This window comes from Mobula birostris, chromosome 9, assembly GCF_030028105.1.
Source record: "Mobula birostris isolate sMobBir1 chromosome 9, sMobBir1.hap1, whole genome shotgun sequence".
Taxonomy (NCBI): Eukaryota; Metazoa; Chordata; class Chondrichthyes; order Myliobatiformes; family Myliobatidae; genus Mobula; species Mobula birostris.
In genome coordinates, this window is record NC_092378.1 from 12,944,924 (window position 1) to 12,972,717 (window position 27,794).

At 41.3% G+C, this 27,794-nt stretch overlaps 1 protein-coding gene across 3 annotated transcripts in view; it reads right to left on the bottom strand.

The window, feature by feature from the left end:
* mettl25 (methyltransferase like 25) overlaps positions 1-27,794 on the bottom strand; it is a 93,226-nt gene that overhangs the window by 53,975 nt on the left and 11,457 nt on the right. For all 3 annotated transcript variants that reach the window (XR_011887117.1, XM_072267491.1, XM_072267490.1), the window contains exons 3-4: positions 27,144-27,250; positions 287-919 (exon numbers count right to left, since the gene is read on the bottom strand). Coding sequence is in view for 2 of the 3 variants with exons in the window: in XM_072267491.1 (XP_072123592.1) it covers positions 287-919; positions 27,144-27,250 (740 nt within the window). In the remaining variant the exon portion in view is untranslated. The remainder of the gene's footprint in view (positions 1-286; positions 920-27,143; positions 27,251-27,794) is intronic.

A 27,794-nucleotide genomic window follows, 5' to 3' on the forward strand; every position in this document is an offset into this window, starting at 1 on the left:
CAATTTCAAATATGTTTCCCTTTAAAACAGGGAAACACATAAAATAAGTTTCAAAATAAATTATACCACAACCATATTTTTGACTTTTATACTGTTTAGGGACCACAATATTTGTGCTAGGGAATGGATCACATAGATAAATCCACTTATTTTTCTCCTTTTACTACTAAAAGGGATTCTTCCCGTTTACTAGGGGGTCAAGGTTCAAGCCACCAAGTGTGAAAGGACAATCCACTATGTCATGCAGACAATCTCCTCTTTAGTATACACCTCACGTCTGCCTCACCTTGATGTCAGAAGTGATGTCATGTAACTCTGTCGTGGAAGTAACATGCAGTGTTACTGGAGAATACAGATTGGCCTGTTTTACTCGCTTTGCTTTAGCCTCCAAGCTTGCAGATTTACGTCTCTCTTTCTCTTTTTCATCCAGGCATTTCCTTTGCCTCACTTGTGGACTCAGTTCCACAACATCAGTTGAAAGAAGTCCCAGAAAAGTATGCTCAGAGTAATAAAATTCGTCTGATCCGGCAGTCTCCGCAGATGTTTCTACAACGTTTTTCTCATATATCTCAGAGTCTGCCAAAGTGGTGGAAACAGGAGTCTGTACAATTGATTGTTCATGCATAGGCTGAAGTTCGGTAGTATCCTCCTCTTCCCCAATATAACCAGCCGGTTCCTTGATTTTGGTAAAATTTTCCGTATGATTCATATGCTTTTGTTTTGGATGTTCCAGTTTAGAGTCTTGGGTTTTAGGCTTTGTTTGACGCTGATAAACTTTCCAATATCTTTCTAATTTTCGGTTCCTCTCATTTGCCCCAATTGTGTTGGTAGTGGATGAATCAATGCCGTATACACTTAGCCCATATTGCATGGACAAGTAGGAACTCAAATATCCCTTTCCTGATCCGATATCAATCACCTAGAGTGAATCAAAAGAAAACATTCCAAACATTAATATAATTTACAGCAAAATAATTCAAATCTATAACACCCAAAGGTAAACTGATTTTGAACGTAGTCTAAACACTATTCGTAAATGAATAATATTTCCCTTTTTTATTGCCCATATTGCACACGAAGGAATAGTATAACCAGTGTTTTAAATACAGATCATTACACTCCAAATGTGAAAACTGGAAATCCAAAACAGAAAATGTTGTAAAAACTGCCCTTCCTTTCATGTCTACAAGAATTATACTAAAACAGCAGTTTAGATACTACTGAAGTATGATAAACTATTATTAGCTCTGGGACAGCCGTATCAGCAAACGTATGCACTATCAACACAGCTGTGATACTTAACCTTCCCCAAACACCGAGCTGATTTAAACGAATGTGCTTTGACAAAGAAAATCTAAGCAGTGTCGTGATTATAAGAATACTAAAATCAGCACAATCAACCAGAGCCTGCACACTCTTACAAAACCAATAGAATTTTTATCAAGGCGATCACAATGCTACAGAGAGAATCATATGAACTAAAACACTTGGAGCACCCAATTGGTAGAGCAGGGAATTCCCAAACATTTTTATGCCGTGGACTAATGCTATTAAGCAAAGGGTCCATAGACCCCAGGTTGGGAACCCCTGTGGTAGAGTATTTCCCTTCTTTGTCCTAAATATCACCAAATATTACTGCAAACATCAATGTAATGTATACAATTTGATTTGTTCTCCCTGTATATGAGGTAGCAAATGTCCCTGCTGCCACACAGTCCCACAATTCAGGTTCAAACCTGAGCTCAGCTGCCATTTGTGTGATAATTCCTTGCAACTGTGTGGGTTTCCTCCAGTTGCCATGACTTTCCAAAATATCTCAATGACAGGGGGTGGTTAACTGGCTACTGTAAACTGCCTTTAGACCATAAGACATAGGAACAGAATTAGGCCATTTGGCCCATTGAATCTGCTCCACCATTCCATCAAGGCTGATTTATTACCCCTCTCACTCCCAACCTCCTGCCTGGTCCCCGTACCCCTTCATGCTTTGGCTAATCAAGAATCTACTAACCCCTGTCTTAAATATGCCCAATGACTTGGCCTCCACAGCCACCTGTGGCAACAAATTCCACAGATTCCCCACATTCTGGCTAAAGAAATTCCTCCTCATCTCCATTCTAAATGGACATCTCTCTATTCTGAGGCTGTGCCCTCAGGTCCTAGACTCCCCCCACCACAGAAAACATCCTTTCCACATCCATACAGTCAATAGGTTAACTGGCTACTGTAAATTGCCTTTAGACCATAAGACCATCAGACATAGGAACAGAATTAGACTATTTGGCCCATTGAATATGCTGCACCATTCCATCATGGCTGATTTATTGATTGATTGATCGATTGAGATACAGAGTGGAATAGGCCCTTCCAGGGTTTTGAGCTACACTGCCCAGCAGTTCCCACAATTTAATCCCAGCCTAATCACAGGACAATTTACAATGATCAATTAACCTATCAACCACTACATCTTTGGACTGTGGGAGGAAACCAGAGCACCTGGAGGAAACCCATGTGGTTACAGGGAGAATGTACAAACTCCTTAGAAGCAGCAGCAGGAATTGAACCTGGATCACTGGTACTGTAAAGAGTTGTGCTAACCACTACACTACCATGCCAGCCCTTTACTATCCTTCTCAACCCCATTTTCCTGCCTTCTCCCTGTAATCATGACACTTAGACTAATCAAGAACCTATCAACCACCCCTTTAAATATACCCAACCACTTGGCCTCCACAGCCATCTGTCACAATGAATTCTACAGATTCACCACTCTCTGGCTAAAGAAATTTCTCATCTCTGTACTAAATGGATGGTCCTCTATTCTGAGGCTGTGCCCTCTAGTCCTAGATTCCCCACACTACAAGAAACATCCTCTCCACATCCACTCTACATAGGCCTTTCGATATTCAAAAGGTTACAGTAAGATCCGACTTCATTCTTCTACACCAAGTATAGGTCCAGGGTTCCTGATATGTTAACCCTTTTAGTCCCAGAATCATTCTTACGAAACTCTGGACTCTCTCCAATGCCAGTACATTGTTTCTTAGGTAAGGGGCCTAAAATTGTTCACAATATTCCAAGTGTGGTCTAACCAATTCCTTATAAAGCCTCAGCATTACATCCTTGTTTTTACTTTCCAGTCCTCTCAAAATGAATGTTAACATTGCATTTGCCTTCCTTACCAACAACTCAAGCTACAAGTTAACCTTTAGTGAATCCTGCATGTGGATTCCCAAGTCACTTTGTACCTCTGATTTATGAATTTTCTACCTATTTAGAAAATAGTCTATACCTTTATTCCTTCTACCAAAGTGCAATAACATATAATTCCCTACACAATACCCCATCTGCCACTTCTTTGCCCATTTTCCTAATTTGTTTAAGTCCTTCTGCAGACCCACTACATCCTCAACACTACCAGCCCCTCTATCTATCTTCATATCAGCTCCAAACTTGGCCACAAAGCCATCGATTCTACCATCCAAATTATTGATATACTACAAGAAAAGAAACAATCAGAATACTGAACCTTGCGGAGCACCACTAGTCACCGGCAGCCAACCAGAAAAGGCTACCTTTATTCCCACTCTTTGTCTCCTGCCAGTCAGCCAATCTTATATTCATGTTAGTACCTTTCCTGCCATACCATGGGCACTTATCTTGTTTAGCAGCCTCCTGCGTGGCACTTTCCAAAGGCCTTCTTAAAATAAAAGTAAACAACAACCATTGACTCTCCTTTGTCTATTCTGCCTGTTATATTCTTAAAGAATTCCAACAGACTTGTCAGCCAAAATTTCCCCTTAAGAAAACCGTGCTGACTTTGGCCTATTTTATCATGTGCCTCCGAGTACCCCAAAACCTCATCCTTAATAACGAATTCCAACATCTTACCAACCTCTGAAATCAGTCTAATTGGCCTATAATTTTCTTTTCTTCTTCCAACTCCCCTTCATAAAGAGTGGAGTGACACTTGCAGTTTTCCAGTCAACTTTGTGTAAGTAAATGGGAATGAAGGGAAGTTAATGGACATGTGACGATGAGGTAGACAGAAACAGTGACAGCAGCATAGAATCTGAGATGAATGGACTCCTATTGTGTCATAAGAAAAGTTGAAAACATACGATTGCAATATGTTGGATTATGAACTCAAGAAAGTCCACAGACACTGGAAATCCAAAGCAACACACACGAGATGCTGGAAGAACTCAGACAGCATCTATGGAAAACAATAAACCATCGATATTTTGGACCGAGACCCTTCTTCAGGATTAAGAAGGAAGGGGGAAGATGACAGAATAAAAAGGTGGGAGGAAGGGAAGGAGGCTAGCTGGAAGGTGAAAAGTGAGGCCAGGTGAGTTAGGAAAGGTCAAAGGTAGAAGAAGAAAGAATCTGATAGGAGAGGAGAATGGACAATAGGAGAGTAAGAGGAGGAGGGGACCCAGGGGGAAGTAATAGTCAGGTGAGAAGAAGTAAAAGGTCAGAGTGGGGAACAGAGGAAGCGGGGTGATAAATATGTTCACCGGAAGAAGAAATCGATATTCATGCCATCAGGTTGGAGGTTGCCCAGATGGAATAGAAGGTGTTGCTCCTTCACCATTTTGGAACAGGAGGAGGCCATGGATTGACATGTCAGAACGGGAATGGGAATTGGCATTACACTGTTTAGCTACAGGGAAGTCCCACTTGTGGTGGATAGTGCAGAGGTGCTTGACGAAGTGGATTTTAAGTAGATCCCTGGTTATGTTTGCACAATAACTCAGGACTGTTTACATAAGCTGTTAACAAAACACATTGACCAGGTGATTATGTGCAGCTTTTTGAATAAACAGAACATATCTACCTAAATCACCTTTAGATCAGATTTGCTTCTGCCTTTAAACCCATATAAACTTAGAAACAGACGCAGAGTTAAGCAGAAAATGTAAATTTCTAATTGAAAAAGTATTTAATCTGTAAAAATTGCATTACTATATATTTTTCTCTATAAACAAATTAAACGTATGAAGCAATTACAGAGCAACACTGAATGAGCTTTTTTTTTTGCTTAAAAGTTTAGAATCATAGAGAAAGAGTACAAAAAGCTGTGAATACATGTATTAGAGCACATCAGGTAAGCTGCATAAAACCTTCTGCTTCAGCTGTCCATCACAGCTGAGGATGACTTCTGCCCACTTCATTTCTGAGCACAGGAAGGTGCTTTTGCATGAATCCTTTTAACATGAGGTGGATTTTGTACCACAACAACCATACAGACTACAGAGAGAGGTCTTCATCTAGTAAGAAGGTCAGAAATGTCTCAAGGCTAGGCTCTGTTGCATAGACTTAGCCTGTAACATTAACTAGATTACGTACTTAAAAAACTAAACGCACAGTTTAGGTGAATTTCATTTTCACTGCAGGAGAGAACAAGATGAAGAGGAAACTAAAAAGGCCTGCAGGAAAGTGATGTTGAAACAAGACAGAAGGACATTTTACATATAATTAGGTAGTGAATTATGCTAATTTTTAGCCTACTTATGTTGATTGTATATAATAAGAGAATAACTTAGCATGTAAGTTAGTTAATTAGTTACTGCCTGTCACGCAGCTGGTGTTCAAGGCAGCAATGAAAGTCCTCCACCTCTGTCTGTCCTTGGCGGTCTTGATATTCATGGCATTCAGGGCTTCCTTCATCATGCCAGTAGCCTTCTCGGTTTTTACTACTGTCACTCATGCAAATCTGGGGTAGACACTCAGGAATACTGTCGCACACAGATATAGGATTCTTCATTGCTGTTCCAGTAACAATTTTTTTTGACCAATCAGGATGGTTAGCCCTGAGCGGAAACCCTAACTCCTGAAGGACCACTCTTACTTTGGCCTCTACCCTTTGACCTGTTTGGAATGGGTGACCCTACCAAGAGTCAAAGCACAAGGTTCAGACTCCAGCCAACACAGATCTCCAGGTCATTGAGGCATGCAAGTCTCCAAACCCTACAACAAGGCTGTGGTCCACTTGGAGGTAGCATGTAAGCCCGCTATCATTAATATATGATTCCTGCTCATACCTACACATTAAAACAGCATATGAGATAATGATTCATATGAGTCTTCATATTGAAGCTAAGAAATTTTGTGACAAACTCACTATTGGAGAAGACAACTGTAGAACATACAGATAAAATAAAATTGAAAACTAAAGTCAGTTAAGGTGAAATTGAGGTAGAGTCCTATCATACTGTATGACTTGCACTGGCATAATATCAGGTTTAATTTTACTACAGTTGCATGGTTGTAATTCAATCAACCAGTTTTAATCACATCATAAACTTCAAGGGCAAAGCCTGAGCACTTCAGATTCTCAGCGGAACAGCTGAGATTAAATTACATACCGCCTTATATTCTGTTCATTTTCATAGAACTTGTTGAGAAGCCTTGACAAAAATATTCTGAGTATTCATTTCCCTCAGGCAGCACAGATAGTGGCTGAAGCTGCATGGTAAGGAAATGTAATCAAATCATCTGGGATGTTAAGTTTGAAGATTGTTGCCACCCCATTGGGAACACTGTAGTACTGTGGGTGCTGGTGAGAAAAGAGAGAGGGCAATGAATTACTGGGATATAAAACATTGCCTGTGACATGTAAGTAATAAAACAGTGCTATGGAAAGCTGTTTTTATTCTCATGTGACGAAAGCCTACAAACTCAAAAGAAATATAACAAACAGCAGCATAAAAAGCTTCTCTCACAACTCTTCACAGCAGGAACTTTCTACACTTGGTTTCTCTTTGGCAATTCGGAAAGAAATCAACTACAATTCTGTTTAATAAAAAATTGACTCTGACAACCAAATTGTCAAATACAAGGTACTAATATGTGATATGGGGTTTATGACAAGCAAGCAGTTCCCAGGAATATGTGATAATCTCCTGCAGTTGAAGGTTAAATAGTAAAGGGTATATTAAGTACTGAAAACCGCAACACTGCGCTGACATGAGTATTCCACAAAGAAAGAGAACCAATAATTCCTACTGCCCCCATTTTATATGATTAAATTTCACTTAATCTTTAACTGGAATTTTAATCTCAGCAAATAAATAAAATTTTGTTCCAAGTAACTGAAAATAAACTGGCATATTATATCAAAGTATGCTTGAAGCCAAGAAACAGTGAGCAAACACTTCTTAAAAATGGAGAGGGATCAGAGGAATGTAATCATTCTCAGAGAGACCAGTTTCCAGAATAACCACCGCCAATTAATAATTTTGTATGCTAGGTGGAAATAGATATGAACTAAAGTTGTTAAAAGAATTACATTAATGCATTTGTAACTTCTTTGACAAACGCAACAAACATAATCAAGGACCGTCTCCCGTCAGTCATTCTCTCTTCTCTCCTCTCTCTTGTTGGGCAGGAAATATAACTTCCCCCCACCCCCCCACACTCAAAGGCAGCTTCTATCACACTGTTACACCCACGAAATTCTGGAGGAACTCAGCATCTATAGAAATGAATAGACAGTTGACATTTTGGGCTCAAGACCCTTCTTGAGGACTGAAAAGGAAAGAGGAAGATGCCAGAATAAAAAGCTAGGGGAGGGGAAGGAGGCTAGCTGTAAGGTGATAGGTGAAGCCAGGTGGGGGAAAAGGTAAAGGGCAGGAGAAGGAGGAATCTGATAGGAGAGGAGAGTGGACCATAGGAGAAAGGGAAGGAAGAGGGGACCCAGGTGGGAAGTGATAGGCAGGTAAGAAGAGGTAAAAGGTCAGAATGAGAAATAGAGGAAGACTTTCAGACTTTTGAATGGTCCTCTCAATCACCAAAAGGTGAACTCTTGCAATTTTCCTCTTCTAATCTCCCTCATCATGGCTCTTGCATTTTATTTGTCTAACTGTACTACACTTACCCTGTAACTTTATTTTATTTATCTATTGAGATACGGCACAGAACAGGCCCTTCCAGTCCTTCGAGCTGCGCCACCCAGCAAACCCCTTAACCCTAGCCTAATCACAGGACAATTGACAATGACCAATTAACCTGCCAACCAGTACATCTTTGGACTGTGGGAGGAAACCAGAGCAAATGGAAAAAACCCAAGGGTAAACAGGGAGAACGTACAAACTCTTTACAGGCAACTGCAACACTGTCTTCTGCATTCTTGTTTATTTTTATTACCTCAATGTAGTTATGTACAGCATGATCGTCTGGATGGCATGCATACAAAGCTTTTCCCAGTCTTTTGATAATGTGATAATTATAGATAATTCGAGATTTGATAGAGGTATACAAAATTATGAGAACTATAGAAGATAAATGCAAGCAGGCTTTTTCCTCTGAGGTTGGGTAAGACTACAACCGGAGGTCAGGGGTTAAGGGCAGAAGGTGAGAGGTTTAAGGGGAACATGAGGGGAAACTTCTGCACTCAGAGGGTTGTGAGAGTGCGGATTAAGATGCCAGCACAAGTGGTGATTGCAAGCTCGAGTTCAACGTTTAAGAGAAGTTTCGATAGGTACCTGGATGGTAGGGGTATGGAGGGTTATGGTCCCAGTGCAGCTCGATTGGAGTAGGCAGTTTAAAAGGTTTCGGCATGGACTAGATGGGCCGAAGGGCCTGTTTCTGTGCTGTAGTTCTCTTTGACTCTGTAAATAAGTCAATATGGTGAGGGGGAAGATGGCGGCGCGACACAACTCGCAGTAGCCACTCTGGTGGTGATGTCTGTTATTTGTCAAGTAGAGTGCCGTGCACAATCCTGATTTGATGGAGACGGACGTGAGAGCACAGAGGAACATCTGGTGAGACTTCTGAAATGCCTGCTTCGCAGCCGCTGCTACTGTGTGATCCAGAATCTCCGGAGGGGAAGGCCCCGAGTCCTCGGCTTTGCTTGTTGCTCGGCAGCCGGGGCGGGGTCGAAGCGCTCGGCAGAGGCTGTGTCGGAGGGGTTGGTCGGAGGCTCGAAGTTTTCGGGCGGACTCAGAGTTCACTGCGGTTGGGTGCTTCCAATGGTGCTGCATCAGCGAGTTGGCGGCGCTTGGAGGTTCATGGCGAGGAGAGTTCCTCCCTTCTGCTGCCTGCGTGAGATGATGAGTCTATCGGGACTTTGAGACCTTTTTTTTTACCATGCCCATGGTCTGCTCTTTTATCAAATTATGGTATTGCTTTGCATTGTTCTAATTATATGTTATAATTATGTGGTTTTGTCAGCTTTAGACTTGGTTTGTCCTGTGTTTTCTTGTGATATCATTCTGGAGGAACATTGTATCATTTTTTAATGCATGCATTTCTAAATGACAAGAAATGAAAACTGAACTGAACTGAATGTTATATGCTGTACAATAACCCAAGATGCTTCAAACAGGGCTGTATGAAAAACGGTGAATTTGAGTCATTAGGAGATACAGGTACTGAAAGATTAATTAAAAAGGGAGGTTGTTCATTTGTTCATTATGTGCCATGTTGAATGACAGAGGGAATTATGGTCTTTCCAAGACCATGATTGTTCTTGGCAAATTTTTTCCACAGAAGTGGTTTGTCATTGCCTTCTTCTGAGCAGTGTCTTTATAAGACGGGTGACCCCAGCCATTATCGATACTCTTCAGAGATTGTCTGCCTGGCGTCAGTGGTCACATAACCAGGACTTGTGATATGCACCAGCTGCACATACAACCACCCATACCTGCTCCCATATCTTTACGTGATCCTGGTCGGGGGACTAAGCAGGTGCTACAGCTTGTCAAAGAGTGACCTGCAGGCTAGTGGAGGGAAGGAACACCTTACACCTTCTTTGGTAGAGACATATCTCCACCACACCAGTGGGAAGTTGTAGGCATCTTAAATGTGAAGAAGTGGAGAGATTAGGGACAATGGCAGTCAAAATCACAATGATGGAGCAAAGTAAATGGGAAAGGGAACAGATTGAACTACAGGAACACTTAAGCTGGTTGTAGGGTTTGTGAAAATTGTAGAAAAGATTTTTTCACCTTTGCAATTAAAAGTCTCATGTCTGTCAGGCTTCTATAGCTTATGAGGAAATAAGCATCACAAATTGCATGTTCAAGAATAAATACTAGAGCAACATTTAGACTTGATTGAAGCATAAGTATCAATAAAATACCCAATAAAAAACTTAAAACTCCACTGAATCACTGTTAACTAAAAAATTATCATTCCTAAAATACTACTGCGTTACAGCACAATTAGAAAATTAATGAGGATACCACAAATGACTCCAGATAGACTATTGAAAATAGAGTGAAATTCAACTATAGACCTAAACATTAGGGGTCTGATACCATACCATGAACTACCTGCATATGCATGCTTTATATAATTGCCAGAGATTAGAATTTCTGCCTTTTTAATCATCCAATATTTGGCTGTTGGCTAGCCTGAACTACATTGATCCATGGTGATTAAAACCACACCTCAAATCTAAATTAATGCATTTCAATGTGTTAAAGATACTAATATCACCTCATCAGATCTACACCTACATAAAATTCTACATAAAAGAAAGAAAGAAAATTTTGATCAAACACAAAAAGTACGTCAAATCAGTTTGTAGCCCACAGCTTTATTCCGCTGGCCGCCAGGATTCAATCAGCACTTCCCTATTGTGGCTCTCACAACACGCTGGAGGAACTCAGCAGGTCAGCCAGCATCCGTGGAAAAGATTGGTCAACGTTTCGGGCCGGAACCCTTCGTCAGGACTGAAGGGGGAAGGGGCAGAGGCCCTATAAAGAAGGTGGGGGGAGGGTGCAAGGGAGAAGGCTGGTAGGTTCCAGGTGAAAAACCAGTAAGGGGAAAGATAAAGGGGTGGGGGAAGGGAGGCAGGGAGGTGATAGGCAGGAAAGGTGAAGAAGGAATAGAGGAAAACACAATGGGTAGTAGAAGGAGGCGGAACCATGAGGGAGGTGATAGGCAGCTGGGGGAGGGGGCAGAGTGACATAGGGATAGAGGAAGGGAGGGGGAGGGAATTACTGGAGGTTGGAGAATTCTATGTTCATACCAAGGGGCTGGCTCCCTGGAGAAGGAGGAAACAGAACTAGGGCAGCAAGATGTCAGCAGTGAAAGGACTGGTGCCCCACACTGGCAAAGAAGAGACTGGTTTACCATCTGGGACAAGCAAGGGGAAGCTAGTCCCAGTACTGACAATGGGAGTGGCGAGAGCAAAGGCCCAGCCTTGGCAGTGGGGCCCACAGGTCTTGGCAGTAGGAACGAGTGGGGCATCAGCCGTGTAGAATGGAGATCTGCAGCAACAGCAAGGAAGCCATGCTCCGGCGGCGGCAATGAAGGACAAAGCAGCGATCCAGTGATCCTGGAGCTGAGAGCAAATTGCAGGAAAAAGCTAGGTCGTGGACTGCCAGTGAGGTTAAAAAAATGTGTTCATTCCAGAATAAGTAGGAAGGCAAAATGTTTTTAAATCATGCAAATTGTGATGTTTTTCTGAGGGGTCAGAGTTCCTTAAATGCGATTCACTGAAAGTTAACACACAATTAAAGCAATTAAAAACAGCCATCAGCAGGTTTATTGCAAGAGATTTGAGTACAAAAGTAAGGGTGTCTCGCTCTAATTATAAAAGGCAATGGTGAGATCATATCTGGAATATTGTGTAAAGGCTTGTTCTTCCTACTTAATGAAGGGTATACTTGTGAATAGTGGTTGACCGGATGACAGGCTTTTCCTATGAGGTGGAGTGGAAAGGATTGGACCAGTGGTCTCCTGAGTTTAGAAAAATTAGAAGTGAATATTGAAACATGCAGAACTCATATGGGGCTTGATGGGGTTGATCTTTCCCCTAGTTGGAGTATGTGGAATGAGGAGCCACAGTCTGAAAATAAAGGATTATTATTTGGGACAGAAATGAAAAGAAATTTCTCCACTTGAAGGGTAGCGAATCTTTGGAATTCTCGACCCTAGTGTGCTGTGGGAGCACAGTCGCTGAATGTGTTCTAGACAGAGATTGATAGATCTTAAGAGACTCAAGGGATATGGTGTTAGTGGAGGAAGGGAGTGCTGAGGAAAAAAGGTCTAACTGACTGGCAAGGTGGGTATGAGAGGTCAAATGCCTATCATGCCTAAATTTCATGTTCGTAATACAGGAAACGACTGCTCAGATATAGGTTTGTAGCACTCAATATTGAAGTCATTTAAAAATGGGGCTTTGGATGTTTTAGGGAAAATTTTCCAACCATTACTGTGAGAAAACTGCATGCATGGTATATTCTGCATTTTATCTTCATGAATCTGAAATAATTAGACCGAGAAGAAAAATATTTGACACTCTTAAAACTGCAGGTGTTTTTAAAACAGAAGTTTTGAGATGGCATACTGTTGAAAAATGTACATAATTAAATGATGCCCTGGCTTCTCCACACACATCAAAAGGGTGCATAGTGTTAATAATTTCAACAAAGACGTGGTCAAATATATGATCAAGATTGCCAAACTTGGCAGTTTCCATACAAAGCAAAAATTTGTGGACTCTTAATTCCTGGACAAATGGGAAGTTCCTTCAGCTGATTCAGAGTTTTGATTAAGAAGTGATTCAGCATTACTGTCATACTTAAGGGATGATCAGACCAAAGTTTGGACTACAAATATAAATAAATTTCAATTTGTTGTCATAGAAACATAGAAATTTACAGCACATTACAGGCCCTTCAGCCCACAATGTTGTGTAGACCATGTAACCTACTCAAGAAACTGCCTAGAATTTTTCTACCGCATAGCGCTCTATTTTTCTAAGCTCCATGTACCAATTTAATGTCCCAAATTAATGCTAAATACTAAATAGTAGGAAGTAGAGTTTTCCTGTCAGGGCAGTCTAACCATAATTCAATCAAGGCACCTGTCAGAACACCTTAGAAGTACAGTATTTTGGATAATGAATGTGCAGAACAACACGCCATGCAGACAGTTTTCTCAAAATAAAATGAATGAATAGGAATTATCCTCAAAATGTCCAAGGCCCCATTCTTAAATGACTTCCAGATTATTTTATCATCGGAGAATTGTGAAGTACTACATTGTGTCCCAACCTCATACTTGGAATGCCTCTCTCCCTGGATAACATGGAACCCTGTGCGAAGCCGGATATAAACTTACTGGGCTCAATGAAGGCACAAACAGACAGCAGCATGAAGGGAATAGAAATAGTACAGACAAGGAAGTGAAATATATTTAAACATTGCCTCTCAGCGCTGGCAAGGGGTTTGGAATCCTTCCCTGACAGTGGGCCAGCAGTCGAATTCATAATAGGCAAGTGCTCAAAAAGAAAATTAATGTTCAATCACAAATCACCTGCACATTGGCAGACTTCTTCAACTTCTTTTACTATGTCTTCTCTTTCTCCATTAAAGTTATAGAGACATACAACACAGAAACAGGCCCATCAGCCCACCAGTCCATGTCAACCCTTTGCCTATCCACTCTAATCTACTGGACTACATTAGGACTGTTTGTTCCTATGCCTTCTTGCCTATACCAATCTAAATAACTGTAAAACATAGCAACTGTATCTGATTCCACCACTTTTCTATGAGTCTATTCTTTCCTATGACCCTACTGTAAGCTCAATTTCAAAATTTAAGAGAATTTTGCATAGGAACATGCTAGATAAGGATATGGAGGGCTATGGTCCCAGTACAGGTCAATGGGTTTAGGCAGATTAAATGGTTCAGCACTGACTAGAAGGACCTACTTATACGCTGTATTTTTCTACGACTCTATGGCTTCTCTGGCAGCGTGTTCCAGATAATTCCTTTCCCTGCCCTTAATTCATTTTGTTTTCATTATACTTTTCCCTCTATCAATCACTCCCCTCGTCTCCTCAGCACCATTCTTAAACCTAGTGGTGAGACTATTGCTGCTGTGGTGATTCCTGCACTCAGTTTGGAACAAACCTATGTTAGTGGTCAGATCTAGTTAGCGCAATGCTAAGAAGAAATGGCTTTAAGCAAAGTTCTTACCATTAACAAGGTCCTTAAAAGAATAATGCTTGACACAATATCCTTTTCATATCACACACTCCCTACACACAGGCCAAATGATTTATCTTTTCTATTAACAGTACCTTCAATTGTGGTTTACTGTATATGTTGGAGGAAATAATTACAAGAACGTAAGCAGGGGTAGGTCATTTGGCTCTTTGAGTCTACTCCTCCGCTGAGCAAGATCACAATGATCTTCCACCTTAAAACCATTTCCTTGCCCTATCCCCATATCCCTTGATTCCTCTAACACACAAGAACTTACTCACCTCTGAATACAATCAATGACTGAACCTCCACAGTACTCCAGGGTGGAGAATTCCAAACATTCATCATCCTCTGAGGGACAAAGTTTTTCTCCGTTTGCCCTAAGTGGCCTAACCTTTACTTTAAGAATGTACACCTCAGCTAAAGCAAACACCTCCCCCCTTCTATCATGTCAAGCCACCTCAGGGTTTTGTATGCTTTCAATGAGATCACCTCTCATTCTTATAAATATTAGAGAAAATTGAGACACAAGAGACCACGGATGCTGGAATCTGGAGCAAAACAAAAACCACTGTTGGCACCTACAGAGATCAAGCAGCATCTGTAGAGGCAAAGAAATGGCTGTGTCAGGACACTACATGAGTCCTACCTCCACAGATGCTGCTTTACCCACTAACTGAACTGAGGCTGAGGCTGTGGCCTGCTCCAGCTGTGCCTATGGACTCACTTTTGTTCTTCCTTTTATTGTTTGTATGATTTGTTTTTTTCTCTCTCACTCTCTGCACATTGGGTGTTTGACAGTCTTCTTTTTTTATGGGTTCTTTTGGGTTTCTTTGTTCTGTGCCTGCCAGTAAAGAGATAAGTCTCAAGATTGTATAATAAATGTACTTTGAACTTTGAAGTTCCTCCATGTGTTTGTTTTTGGCTTTGACGAATACAGGCCTATCCTATTCAATCTCTCCTTAACCAATCCTCCATCACAGGGACAATCTGAAAAATCATCATTGTAGTCCCTACGTCAAGATTATCTTTATTTAGGTAAAGAGATCCTATCTGAATACAATGCTCCAACTGTGGTCAAACCAAGCACCATCTAATATCAGTGGTACATCTGTACTCTTGTATGCAAATCCTCTTGCCATAAAGTCCATTGTGACATTTACCTTCCCAACTGCCTGCTCCAGCTACAAATCACCTTGAGGTGATATGTACAAGAACTATTATTAAAAAGAATCTGCTTTTCTGTTCTAAAGTAAGACTTCCACAAATATTCCATCTGCTATGTTGCTGATCTAGTCTATTTTCCCTGGAGGTCTCTTTACATCCTCCTCTTTAGTCAATCATGAATTTGTATCATCAACAAACTTCCAAATGACTGACATCTGCGGCCTCAGCACCAATCGCACTAGTCACAGTCAGCCAATCTGAGAATGAAGCATTTATTCCCGCTCCTCACTTTCTGCCTGTTGAGCAATTCTCAATATGCGCATGACCATTAACCCCAATTTCACATGCTCTAACCTTTTTGACCATTCACTTGTGTGTGATATTAGTGAACATCTTCTGATAATCTAAATATACCATATCCACTGTCACTTTCAGATATATTCACTCGTCACATCCTCAAAGAAATCCAATGGAGTGATTAAATATGACTGACCTTTCATAAACAAGGGAAAATCTGCAGATGCTGGGAATGCAAGCAACACACGCAAAACAGGACTGCTGAATGGTCTCGGTCTGAAACATTGACTGTACTTTTTTCTACAGATGCTGCCTGGCCTGCTGAGTTCCTCCAGCACTTTGTGTGTGTTGCCCTCTCGTAAACCCACTTTGCCTCTGTTTAATCCTATTATTCTTTTCCAGGTTTTCTGTTATCAAAGTTCGAAGTAAATTTTATTATCAAAGTACATATAAGTCACCATATACAATCCCGAGGTTCATTTTCTTATAGGCATACTCGACAAATCTACAGAACAGTCACTATAACAGGATCAGTCAAAGTGCAGGAGACAACAAACTGTGCAAATGCAAATATAAATAAATAGCAATAAATAATGAGAATATGAGATAATGAGATAGAGTCCTTAGTGAGATCATCGGTTGTGGGAACATTTCAATGATGGGGCAAATGAAGTTGAGTGTAGTTATCCCCTTTTATTCAAGAGCTTGACAGTTAAGGGGTAGTAACTGTTCTTGAACCTAATGGTGCAAGTTCTGAGGCTTTTATACCTTGTACCTGAAGGCAGCAGTGAGGAGGAAGCATGGCCTGGGTGGTGGGGGTCTCTGATGATGGATGCTGCTTTCCTATGACAGTGTTTCATGTGGATGTGTTCAATGGTTTGGAGGGCTTTACCCCCGATGGACTGGGCTAAATCCACTACTTTTTGTAGGAGTTTCCGTTCAAGGGCATTGGTGCTTCCATATCAGGCTGTGATGCAACCAGTGAATATACTCTCCATTACACATCTATAGAAGTTTGTCACAGTTTTAGATGTCACGCCAAATCTCTGCAAGCTCCTAAGGAAGGAGAGGCACTGCCATGCTTTCTTATCATGCCCTTCATTACAGATTCCATCATTCTCATTCAGGTCACAACACGGAGACAGACCTTCAGCCCAAATGGTCCATGTCGACTCAAGATTCCCACCTAAGCTAGTCCCAATTTCCCCATAACTCTGTAAACTTTTCCTGTCCAAGTGCCCTTTAAATGTTGTTAATGTCACTTCCTTGACCACTTTCTCTGGCAGCTCATTTCACATATGGGCCACCTTTGGATGAAAAAGTTGCCCCTTAGTCTAGCTACTTTCATTAGAAGTTGTTAAACTTGAAGTGCCATTCATAGAATTTGGCTTGGCCACTTCTTAACTCCTCGATATAAATTATCCCTTTTCATTCTGTGACGGATTAACATTTTCCCTCACTAGCTTTATGTTTCTCTTTTTGGCTACTCATACAGGTTCTTATTACCCTGGGTTACAATATTCTGTTTTCCCTTTCCTCATCAATATTTTAGCCATTTTGGGTGAAATCTAAAACATCCCCAATGTTCAGGCTCACTTTTTTATTTCAACAACTTTATAAGCCTTTTCCTTAGATTTAATGCTACTGTTAATTTCACATTTGACCACTTCATCTTTCATTTCCTTGTATGCTAAAGTTATATATATTTGCTGTAAATCATGTACTATCTCTTTAAATGGTAGCTATTTCCCATTTACTAGTTTCGCCATCTCCTACAGCCAAAATTAATCTGTAAAGAAGAAATTGATGATTATTGAGACAGGTAGCAGATGGCTTAAATGTTATCTTCCAGGAATGAGGTCCATAAGCAATTAGCAATGTTGTAAAAAAAAATCAAGATAAAGAGAGGAACTATACACCACTAAGAATACCGCTTTTTTGATATAGAGTCATAGAAAAGTACAACATAGAGGTCTTTCGGCCCATTAATCTGTGCTGAACCATTTAAACTGCCTATTCCCATTGACCTGCACCGGGACCATAGCTCTCCAGACGTCTACCATTCACGTACCTATCCAAACTTCTCTTAAACATTGAAATTGAGCTTGTATGCACCATTTGTGCTGACAGCTCATTCCACATTCTCACGACCCTCTGAGTGAAGAAGTTTCCCCTCACGTTATCCTTAAAAGTTTACACATTTCACCTTTAACCCATGATCTCTAGTTGTAGTCACACCCAACCTCAGTGGAGAACACAAACACAGACACACACACAAGCTCACATACATATGCACCCACTCACAGCACACAGACATCTATCACTGCTCCTTCATTGACCTCCTCAACCTCACCCGCATTGTCATTCTATCCCCTCAATGCTTCAAGAGAGAACATATATATCCCATCATATAAAAACCTCTTCTCATGTTTTTTTTTGAATTTAGGTTAAAACAGCGTAAAATAGAAGAGAAGCCACCTGCTTGGGAATGGGCCGTATTGTATTCAGCACCTCACCTGCCAGAAGTGATAGTCCATCTCAGAGGCATTGCAGGACAGAGCACAAGCACAAAACTAAATCTGGCAGGTGTAGTCATTATTAATGTTCATTATGATTGCTGCATCCCCACAAATTGACTGACAGTAAAACCACTCATTAAATGCATGCTGGTACATCACCATGAAGATGTCTCAGGGATGACCAGGACAGTGCAACTGTCTCCAGTTTTGTCTTTGGGTAGCATGTGAGGAGCTCCATGCCAGAACATCAAGGCATACCTCAGAAGGTGCATGGGGTGATGGTGGAATAGAAGAAAAACTGGAGATGGCATTGATTATTATAATAGGGACCAAACTGTGTTAGTGTGCCTGATATGCTACAGCATGAGGCTGTCTACAAAAAGGGTCAGAGCCGTCTCTATTTCCTGAGGAGACTGAGGTCCTTTAACATCTGCCGGATGATGCTGAGGATGTTCTACGAGTCTGTGGTGGCCAGTGTTATCATGTTTGCTGTTGTGTGCTGGGGCAGCAGGCTGAGGCTAGCAGACACCAACAGAATCAACAAGCTCATTCGTAAGGCCAGTGATGTTGTGGGGATGGAACTGGACTCTCTGACGGTGGTGTCTGAAAAGAGAATGCTGTCCAAGTTGCATGCCATCTTGGACAATGTCTCCCATCCACTACATAATGTACCGGTTGGGCACAGGAGTACATTCAGCCAGAGACTCATTCCACCGAGATGCAACACAGAGCGTCATAGGAAGTCATTCCAAACTTTACAACTCCTCCCTTGGAGGGTCAGACACCCTGAGCCAATAGGCTGGTCCTGGACTTATTTCCTGGCATAATTTACTTATTACTATTTAACTATTTATGGTTTTATTACTATTTATTATTTATGGTGCAACTGTAACGAAAACCAATTTCCCCCGGGATCAATAAAGTATGACTATGACTATGACATCATTCCTGAGATATTCACTGTGAGGGATGAGAGGTATGATAGTCATTTCAAAGCTGCACACTGGTATGCAGTCTAGAGAATATGGTGCCCAGGCTCTCTAGAGATGGGAAAGTGGGGTCAGCATGGTGGTCAGCATAATGCTTTACAGTTCAGGTGACCCGAGTTCAATTCCCGCCACTACCTGTAAGGAGTTTGTACGTTCTCCCCGTGACTGTGTGTGTTTCCTCCAGGTGCTCTGGTTTCCTCACACAGTGGAAAGACGTACCAGTTAGTAGGTTAATTGGTCATTGTAAACCGCCCTGTGGTTAGGCTAGGGTTAAATCAGGGGTTGCTGGCAGCACAGCTTGAAGGGCCAGAAAGTCGCACACTGCACTGTATCTCGATAACTTAATAAAGAAAGAGAGAAGCAGGAAAAGTTGGTAGGAGAGTGAGTTGCTGCCTCCATACTACCTCAGGGGATGAGTAGTGCAATTGAGATGATTTCACCATAAAGCTGGTGCAGAAACGAACGAGATGGCTAGATGCTGTCAGCTCTGCCTGGCTGATTTCGGAAGACAAGGAGCATGGAGAAGTCCAACTTCATCCCCTCACAGAAAGCTTGTTAAGGAGGTTTCCAGTTAGTGCGTCAGTGAACACCGCCCTCACAAAGACTGTTCAACCACCATTTTGAAAGGGCCTTGCTTGATCAAAATGCTTTTTCCAACTCTTTAGAAAGTGCAAAACCCTTCAGCACCAACCCTACCAAGGATCCTTTTGTATTATAATAACCAAGGAGATATTTCCTTGCGATGGCAATAGAATATTTCCTGCACTCCGCTAGTCTCGCGAGTCTTCACTCTCCAGGGCGCAGGCCTGGGCAATGTTGTATGGAAGACCAGCAGTTGCCCGTGTTGCAAGTCTCCCCTCTCCATGACACCAATGTTGTCCCAGGGAAGGGCATTAGGACTCATACAGCTTGGCACCAGAGTCGTCACAGAGCAACGTGTGATTAAGTGCCTTGCTCAAGGACACAACACGTTCCCTCGGCTGGGGCTCGAACTCACGACCTTCAGGTCGCTAGTCCAATGCCTTAACCACTTGGCCACGTGCCCACACTTCCTGCACTCCACTGTCTACACTTCTCACTCCTCACTAATGCAACCCGCATAACCAATTTTCTCTGTAACACTTGGGATTCGGCTCTCTGTTTTGTTTTACCTTGTGTTACCTCAGTGCACCATTATAATGAATTGATCTGTATGAATGGCATGCAAAACAAGTTTTTCACTGTATATGTGACAATAGTAAACTAATCTATCAATTAATTTATCAATGACTTAGGCAGGTAAGTAACATGATAACACCACCCGCCTTCCTGGCTCTGGGACCCAACCTCCCATACAATTAAAATAAACACATGCAGATTTACATACACATCTAGATAAGCTCCAACAATGATGGGAAAATAATACAAGAGCTGATAAACACCATCCACATATGGAGCGAGTTAGCCCATCACCCACACCTAAGACAGCATTTACTACAAAAATAGGATATTGCAGTCACGCAGTTTTATTGCATTGACAGAGAGGACTCACTAGATCAGGGGTTCCCAACATTTTTTTATTCCATGGAGCCTTACCATTAACCGAGGGGTCTGAGGACCTCAGGTTGGGAACCTCTGCACTAGAAAAACAAAGAACGTAGAACAGTAGAACACAGAAATAGGCCCTTTGCCCCACAGTGTTATGCCAGACCAATTAAGTTAGGAATCCTCCTTCCCCTCCTCCCATCTTTTTATTCTGGTGTCTTCCCCCTTCCACTTCAGTACTGAAGAAGGGTCTCAGCCCGAAACGTTGACAGTTTATTCATTTCCATAGATGCTGCCTGACCTGCTGAGTTCCTCCAGCATTTTGAGAGTGTTGCTTTAGACTTCCAGCCTCTGCAGAATTTCTTGTACTTAAAATTAGTAATCAGATGACCAACTAAACTAATCCCCTCTGCCGACACAATATCCATACTCTTCCACTTCCCTCATATGTCACCTAAACATCTCTTAAAAGTTCCTAATTTATCTGCCTCTACCACCTAAGGCAGCGCATTCCAAGCACCCACTCTCTGTGTAACAAACTTGCCCCTCACATCTCTTTTAAAAATTCCCCCCCCCCCACCTTAAATACATGCCTTCTGGTATTAGGCATTTCAACCCTGGGAAAAAGGGAAAAAATTGCTTCGGATGTTTGTGAAAGCAAAAGAGCAAAGAAACAGGAGAAGGAATCTGAGGTGTGGAAATTTAGATTTTGTCTACTTGTATATATAATATGTTGATAACTACACAAAAGTAGGACTGCACTTGAGCGACTGGAACAAAAGGGAATTATGCTGAAACTCTGTGTTGAGTTAGTTGATCCTCTTAAGGAATCTGAACCTTATACTGTAATACCAGCTTAAATCAGAATTGATTACAGGTTATGCAGAGCCAAGAGATCATGACCTCCACTCAGAAGTCCAAATACAAATCCTCACAAGGGTTCAGTGACAATCCCATCAAACAGACCCAGTAACAGCTGTCATCGCGGCACAGAAGGCCGCTACATGACACATTTCAGATGTTTCTGCATTAAAAATCTGGTCTTTGTTACAAGCTAGAGTGCGTAGCTCTTTGACAATATGTTACTAGCAATATGTATTTTTTAGTTATCAGAGACTACCTACGCACACTGCAGTTGCTCCAAGGGAATTTTAATATATACAGCAGTTAGAGGATCCATCTCCTGGGCCAGCGTTGGTCACTGAGAACGTCTGGCAATATCAACAACAGAATGAAGGAGTCATAGATGCTTTCGGGAAATACCGCAGGTCATTGATAATCAAAGTTGGGGAGAGGAAACTGTTTTTGTTAATGGGTAGCACAGTGAGTTGATCTGCAGCTACACAGTGCCAGAGACTCAGGTTCAAACCTGACCTAGGGCACTGTCCGTGGGGAGTTTGCACATTCTCACGGTGAGTGCATGGTCCAGTCTACCCCCACATTCCAAAGATGTGGGATTGGCAGAGTAAGCTGCCTTTAGTGTGTAGGTGAATGGTAGAATCTGAGGGAAGGATGAGAATGTAGGCAAAGTAGAGAGAAAGCATGTAGGGTTAGTGTCAGTGGGTGATTGGTGGTCAATGCAGACTCAGTGAGCTGAAGGATTGTTTCTGTGCTCTCTATGACTCTCTGAGAAGATTCATGTAAGTAATTTGGCCCTTATGAGAAATGCCAGGTAGCACTCTGACTCTTTTATCCTGAGCAAGTGCATACTGTGAGATATTTTCAGTGGTGAGCGATAACACACACGAAAGATATAAATGTTGATCGAGACCTTGACCCCTTTGGACTGCTCTTCAACTTCTTGACTTCCTGCAGTCATGGAAAAGCCAGTAACCCTGGCAATCACAGTGCTCAAGATACCGACTTCTCAGTGAAGTGGAAAAAAACATTGAATCACTGCCTCGTGAGTAGAGTGGTATATTTTATATTGCAGCAAACAAAAAACTTGAGAAAAATAGCCTGGATTGGGCACTGCTGTCCACATATGGCCAGAAAGCTAGAAGTCAGCTTAATTGAGAAAGCATAGCCAAAGGTCTTTCCCCGTAGCATCTCATATACAGAATCCTACAGAAAAACAAACCCTAGAGCCACCATGTCCACACCAACTGCCAAGCACCTATCTATAATTATTAATCCCATTTCTGTCCTCGTATTCCAACCAACTCCCCTCCTTCCCCATTTCTCCTGACAACTACCTATACTAGCAATAATTCACAGCAACCAATTAATCTGCCATTCAGCACAGCTTTGGCACTTAGGAGAAAACTGGACTATTGAAGGGAAATAGACACCATATCCTGAATACCCAGTGCAACACACAAAATGCTGGAGGAGCTCAGCTGGTGAGGCAGCATCTGTGGAAATAAATAAATGTCGATGTTTCAGGCTGAGACCCTTCATCAGGTCTGGAAAATAAGTGGGAAGATGCCTGAATAAGAAGGTAGGGGGAGGGGAAGGAGGCAAGCTAGAAGTTCAGGTGGGTGGAGGAGCAGGGATGAAGTAAGAAACCGGGTACTGATAGGTGGAAAAGACAAAGGGCTGGAGATGAAAGGAGAGGAGAGGACTACTGGAGAAAGGGAAGAGGGAAGGGCACCAACCGGAGGTGATATCCATATCAGTATATTTCCCCCACTCCATGTTCTCCAGATTCATGGATCAACCTCCTGTACAGGAATTATCAACCACCTTCCAAAAATCGAATACACCACACCCACTGTGAAGTCAGATGTTCACCCATTTTACTCCTCCCTTCTTCCTTAAATATAGCATCCTTCATACCTACAGGACATACCACAGCACTGAACAGCAAATAAAACACCACCAATCAGAGCACACCAAGCTCCTGCAAACAGGAATATCATCTAACAACACACACAAAAAATGCTGGTGAACGCAGCAGGCCAAGCAGCACCGACTGAAGCTTGATGAATAACATTGACTGAGGCATGAAAGAAAGTGGGCTTCGTGAAAAGAGCAAAGAGCAGGAGATGCAGATGAAATGAATACAAGGTAAACAAACAATGACTGGAGAGACTGACATACCAGGGACAACTCAAAGATTAGTTAAATTAAATAGTAACTGAGCAGAATCGTCAAATAGCTACACAAAAGTGGCACAAGTGGGTGACATAGGTAGGCGATGTACATTATCTTTGGTAAAAGATTAAAAATCGTCACTGACATTATATGAGTGTGGCGGGATAGAGGTACATCTCTACCAAAGGAAGTGTAAGGAGCTCCTTCCCTCTGCTAGCTTGCAGGTCACCCTCTAGCAGCACCTGCTTAGCACCAATACCTCCCACCCCACCCGATCAGGGCATGTAAAGCCATGGGAGCAGGTGTGGATGGTCGTATGAGCAGCTGCTGCAAATTATATGTCCTGGTTAGACACATTTCTGAAGAGTATTAATAATGGCTGGTTCTTGTAGAGACACTGCCCAGAAGATGGCATTAGCAAACCACTTCTGTAGAAAATTTTTCCAAGAACAATCTGGGTCATGGAAAGACCATGATCACCCACATCATAAGACGTAGCACATAATGAGCCAACGAACTATTATATGTATGTTTGTTGTGCTCTTACCAAATGCTCCTCCCTGCTACTTTAACAGGCATTATCCACACAAAATAAATAGATTAACATATGATAGAGATTAGAAAACACATCATTTATCAACAGTCACTTTAAAACTATAGATAAGAAAACTGTGTAGAAACTGACTCATTTTTGTCTACCCACGTGCTGAATCATTTCAAAAATCGGATAGAGATTTAAAAAAACACATCAAATATGTTAACGGTATTTTTATAGAAAGCTTGACATATACTTTAGACAACTACGTCAAACTTTAATCCCCAAATGCTTCTCAGTACACTTATAGTTCCTTTGGGGACACAAAATAATATTATGAGTGGTGCTGCAGCCAAACTTGTAAGACTTTCTGTCAAATGAAATTAGAGACATCATCTACTTAAGTAGATGTTACACCCTGCATATGGGCAAATGGTCATATCATTGATGAAGTCACATCTGGAAACCGAGAGCTCTGAAAAATATCCAACATGGAAGCAAAGGAGCCATGATAAACCAACTTAATTGAGGCTGATTTTTTAAGTTACAGTTGTGCATCATATTTAATTCTGTAAACATTAAACTTTACTATATATCTCAAAGCTAACTTAGACTTACAGGTTATTCTGGTAATGATTTATTTTCAAAGCATAATATGGTGCTTAATGGTGCAGTATGGAAAGAAACTTCTTTTAATTTTCCCACCCACTGATAGAATGATATTCAATATTGCCTGATTAGAGGTGTGCCGTAACTAAAGACTGAAATGAAACACTTAAAACATCACTGGCATTTCCACTAGATATCCTTGGATAATTTTTTAAATTAAAATTTAGCTTATCCCAAACATTAGTTATATAATAAAATTCATTGACACACGGACAGCACTCCCAATGAGAGAATTCTAGTTTACAATATACATTATACTACCCAATTTCTTCACTTTCACTAAATTTTGCACTTCATGTTTCATTATCCAGTATGATTGGCTGGTATTTATCTAAAACAAGTATTTACCAATGGTGGGGGTTCTACCAACAGAAGGACAGCCGTAGTTCAAAGGGATGGCTCACTCTTATCTTCTCAAAGGCCATTAGGAATAAAACATTTTCGTAAGGCCAGTGATGTTGTGGGGATGGAACTGGACTCTCTGACGGTGGTGTCTGAAAAGAGGATGCTGTCCAAGTTCCATGCCATCTTGAACAACGTCTCCCATCCACTACATAATGTACTGGGTGGGCACAGGAGTACATTCAGCCAGAGACTCATTCCACTGAGATGCAACACAGAGCGTCATAGGAAGTCATTCCTGTCTGTGGCCATCAAACTTTACAACTCCTCCCTTGGAGGGTCAGACACCCTGAGCCAATAAGCTGGTCCTGGACTTATTTCCTGGCATAATTTACATATTACTATTTAACTATTTACGGTTTTATTACTATTTAATTATTTATGGTGCAACTGTAATGAAAACCAGTTTCCCCCGGGATCAATAAAGTATGACTATGACTATGACTATGATTTCACTTACATTTACATCGCCCATTGATGTAACTGTCTGATGATTGTGCTCAGCTACAATTTAGTTTTTGCTGTGCTGCCTAGATTCTTTAATCAAATGGAGTCAAGTTTATTGTCATTTAACTATATACATATATACCGTCAAATGAAACAACGTTTCTCCGGACCAGGGTGTAAAGCACAGTGGTGCACCTAACACACATGTAACACACAATAGTTTAGGAAAGTAAGAATAAAATCTACAGATGAATTATACATAGATAAACAAAGTAAAGTGCACAAATTAAATATTGTAAAGTACAAAATAGCTTAACCGGTGACACTGCGACACTTCGAATGCGATGCGGCAGGAAGATCAGAAACATAATGGCCTGAGGGAAGAAACTGTTTCCCATCCTAACCATTCTTGTTTTGATGCATCAGAGTTTCCTGCTTGATGGTCGAAAGTTAAAGAGGATGCTAGATGGATGCATGGGATCCTTAATAATACTAAGGGCCCTGCGTACACAGTGGTCCTGATAAATGTCCCCGATGGATGGCAGGAAGACCCCGATGATCCTCTCAGCTTTTCTCACAGTCCTTTGTAGGGATTTCCAGTCTGATGCTCAGTTGCTCCCATACCAGATGGAGATCTAACTTGTCAGGACTTTAAATGATTAATTTAAAAATAAGGTTGAGATCATCTCTACAAGACTTAGTTAACTCCTACCAATATAACACTGTCCTGGACTGATGCATGTCCAAAAGGTAGAATGGTGAGGATGTAGTCAAGTAAGTTGCTCTCTCATATTGTTTCTCTCACAACACTGCAGACGTTGGCTGGTATCTACCGCCTTCATGAGTTGCCAGTGTTGAAGCTACTAAGCCACTCTTGATGACGGGCACTGAGGTGCGCAGCACAGAGTTTGTTCTGTTCTGTTACTCTCCTTGGTGCTTCTTCTAAATGGTGCTCAATATGGATTCATGAGGCGTGCATGAGTTTCAGGTGGCTATCCGCAGGAGGATTCCATACCTCATTTCACTTAATGCTATCATGGTATGTAATGCCCCCTGATAGCTCTGGTCAGAATTGAGAATTCTGGGTAGTTGTCACTATAGAGTCTCCTCTGGTGAGCTCACCTTGCAAATGAACACATTAAATGGAGGCAATGACAGAATCACTCTGTATAAGTGGAATATGACGATGTTGGATTGTTACTTGAATAGAATATGGTCCCAATGTCCCGATTTTGGAACAATCCTTTTGCGATTCTTTGAAAAAAGTCCCTACAAGATAGAAAGGAGGCGGTACAACATTGAAGAAACTGAATCTGCCTTTGTCAAAATGCATGACAGATTAATTTCTACGTAAGATGAAAGTATTGGCATTCCACCAGCACTATTTTCACACCATCTCATGTTCCACATATGGAAAGATCCTCCATGAAAGTGAATAAATCCAGGAATTAGGGCTAGCATTTTCTTGGCATGAAAAACATATCCTGAATTAAAAGGATTTAAGTTTGTAACTGCACTACAAAATATTAGTGTTTTAAACAGACTTGGAATTGTGCTACTACAGTACTTGGATTTTTCAATTAAATTATGGAAGTTTCTCTCTCACCTGTTTGATATTGCAATATTTGGCAAAACATGCAATGATTTCAGACATCACCTCAACCTCATGGGACTTCTTTGTATTCATAAATGTGCTGGTTTTCAGAAACATTTCTAAGAAGAAAATTAAAAAAAGTTGAGATCTCTTTTCCTTTACAAATATGCTGAGGAAGTGTCTGATGTTTACACATGTAGGGCTGACATTCAACACTAATGCTTTCTTAGAAAAACAAGCTGTAATATTACAAAAAGAAATACAACCAATGTCAAACATAACCTCATAGAAAAATAGAGCAATTTCATCTTCCAGAAAGATAGAAAATAGGGTGCCAAAGTATGCACTGTGACTTGTTGTGCCTGTCTGGACAGACAACATAAAGCTTTAGGTGAAAGTTAGTCATCCAAAGCATTTCTTGAAACAACACTTGGGTTGGTTTCCTAAATATGAAAATCAGTTTCTTATGTTAGTTGAGAAACTCTAAGTGTGATATCCAGGTGTACATGGGATTTTTCCCACACACTTTTTGTGTAGCTGTTATATGCCTTGAGCAGACTAATCACTGTCTCTTAAGGAAATAGGCAATTCATTTTCTTTCTCTCTCCCTCTTCCTCTCCGTGAATGAGAACCTGTCAGTTCTCAAGTCGGTGGACTCGAGGA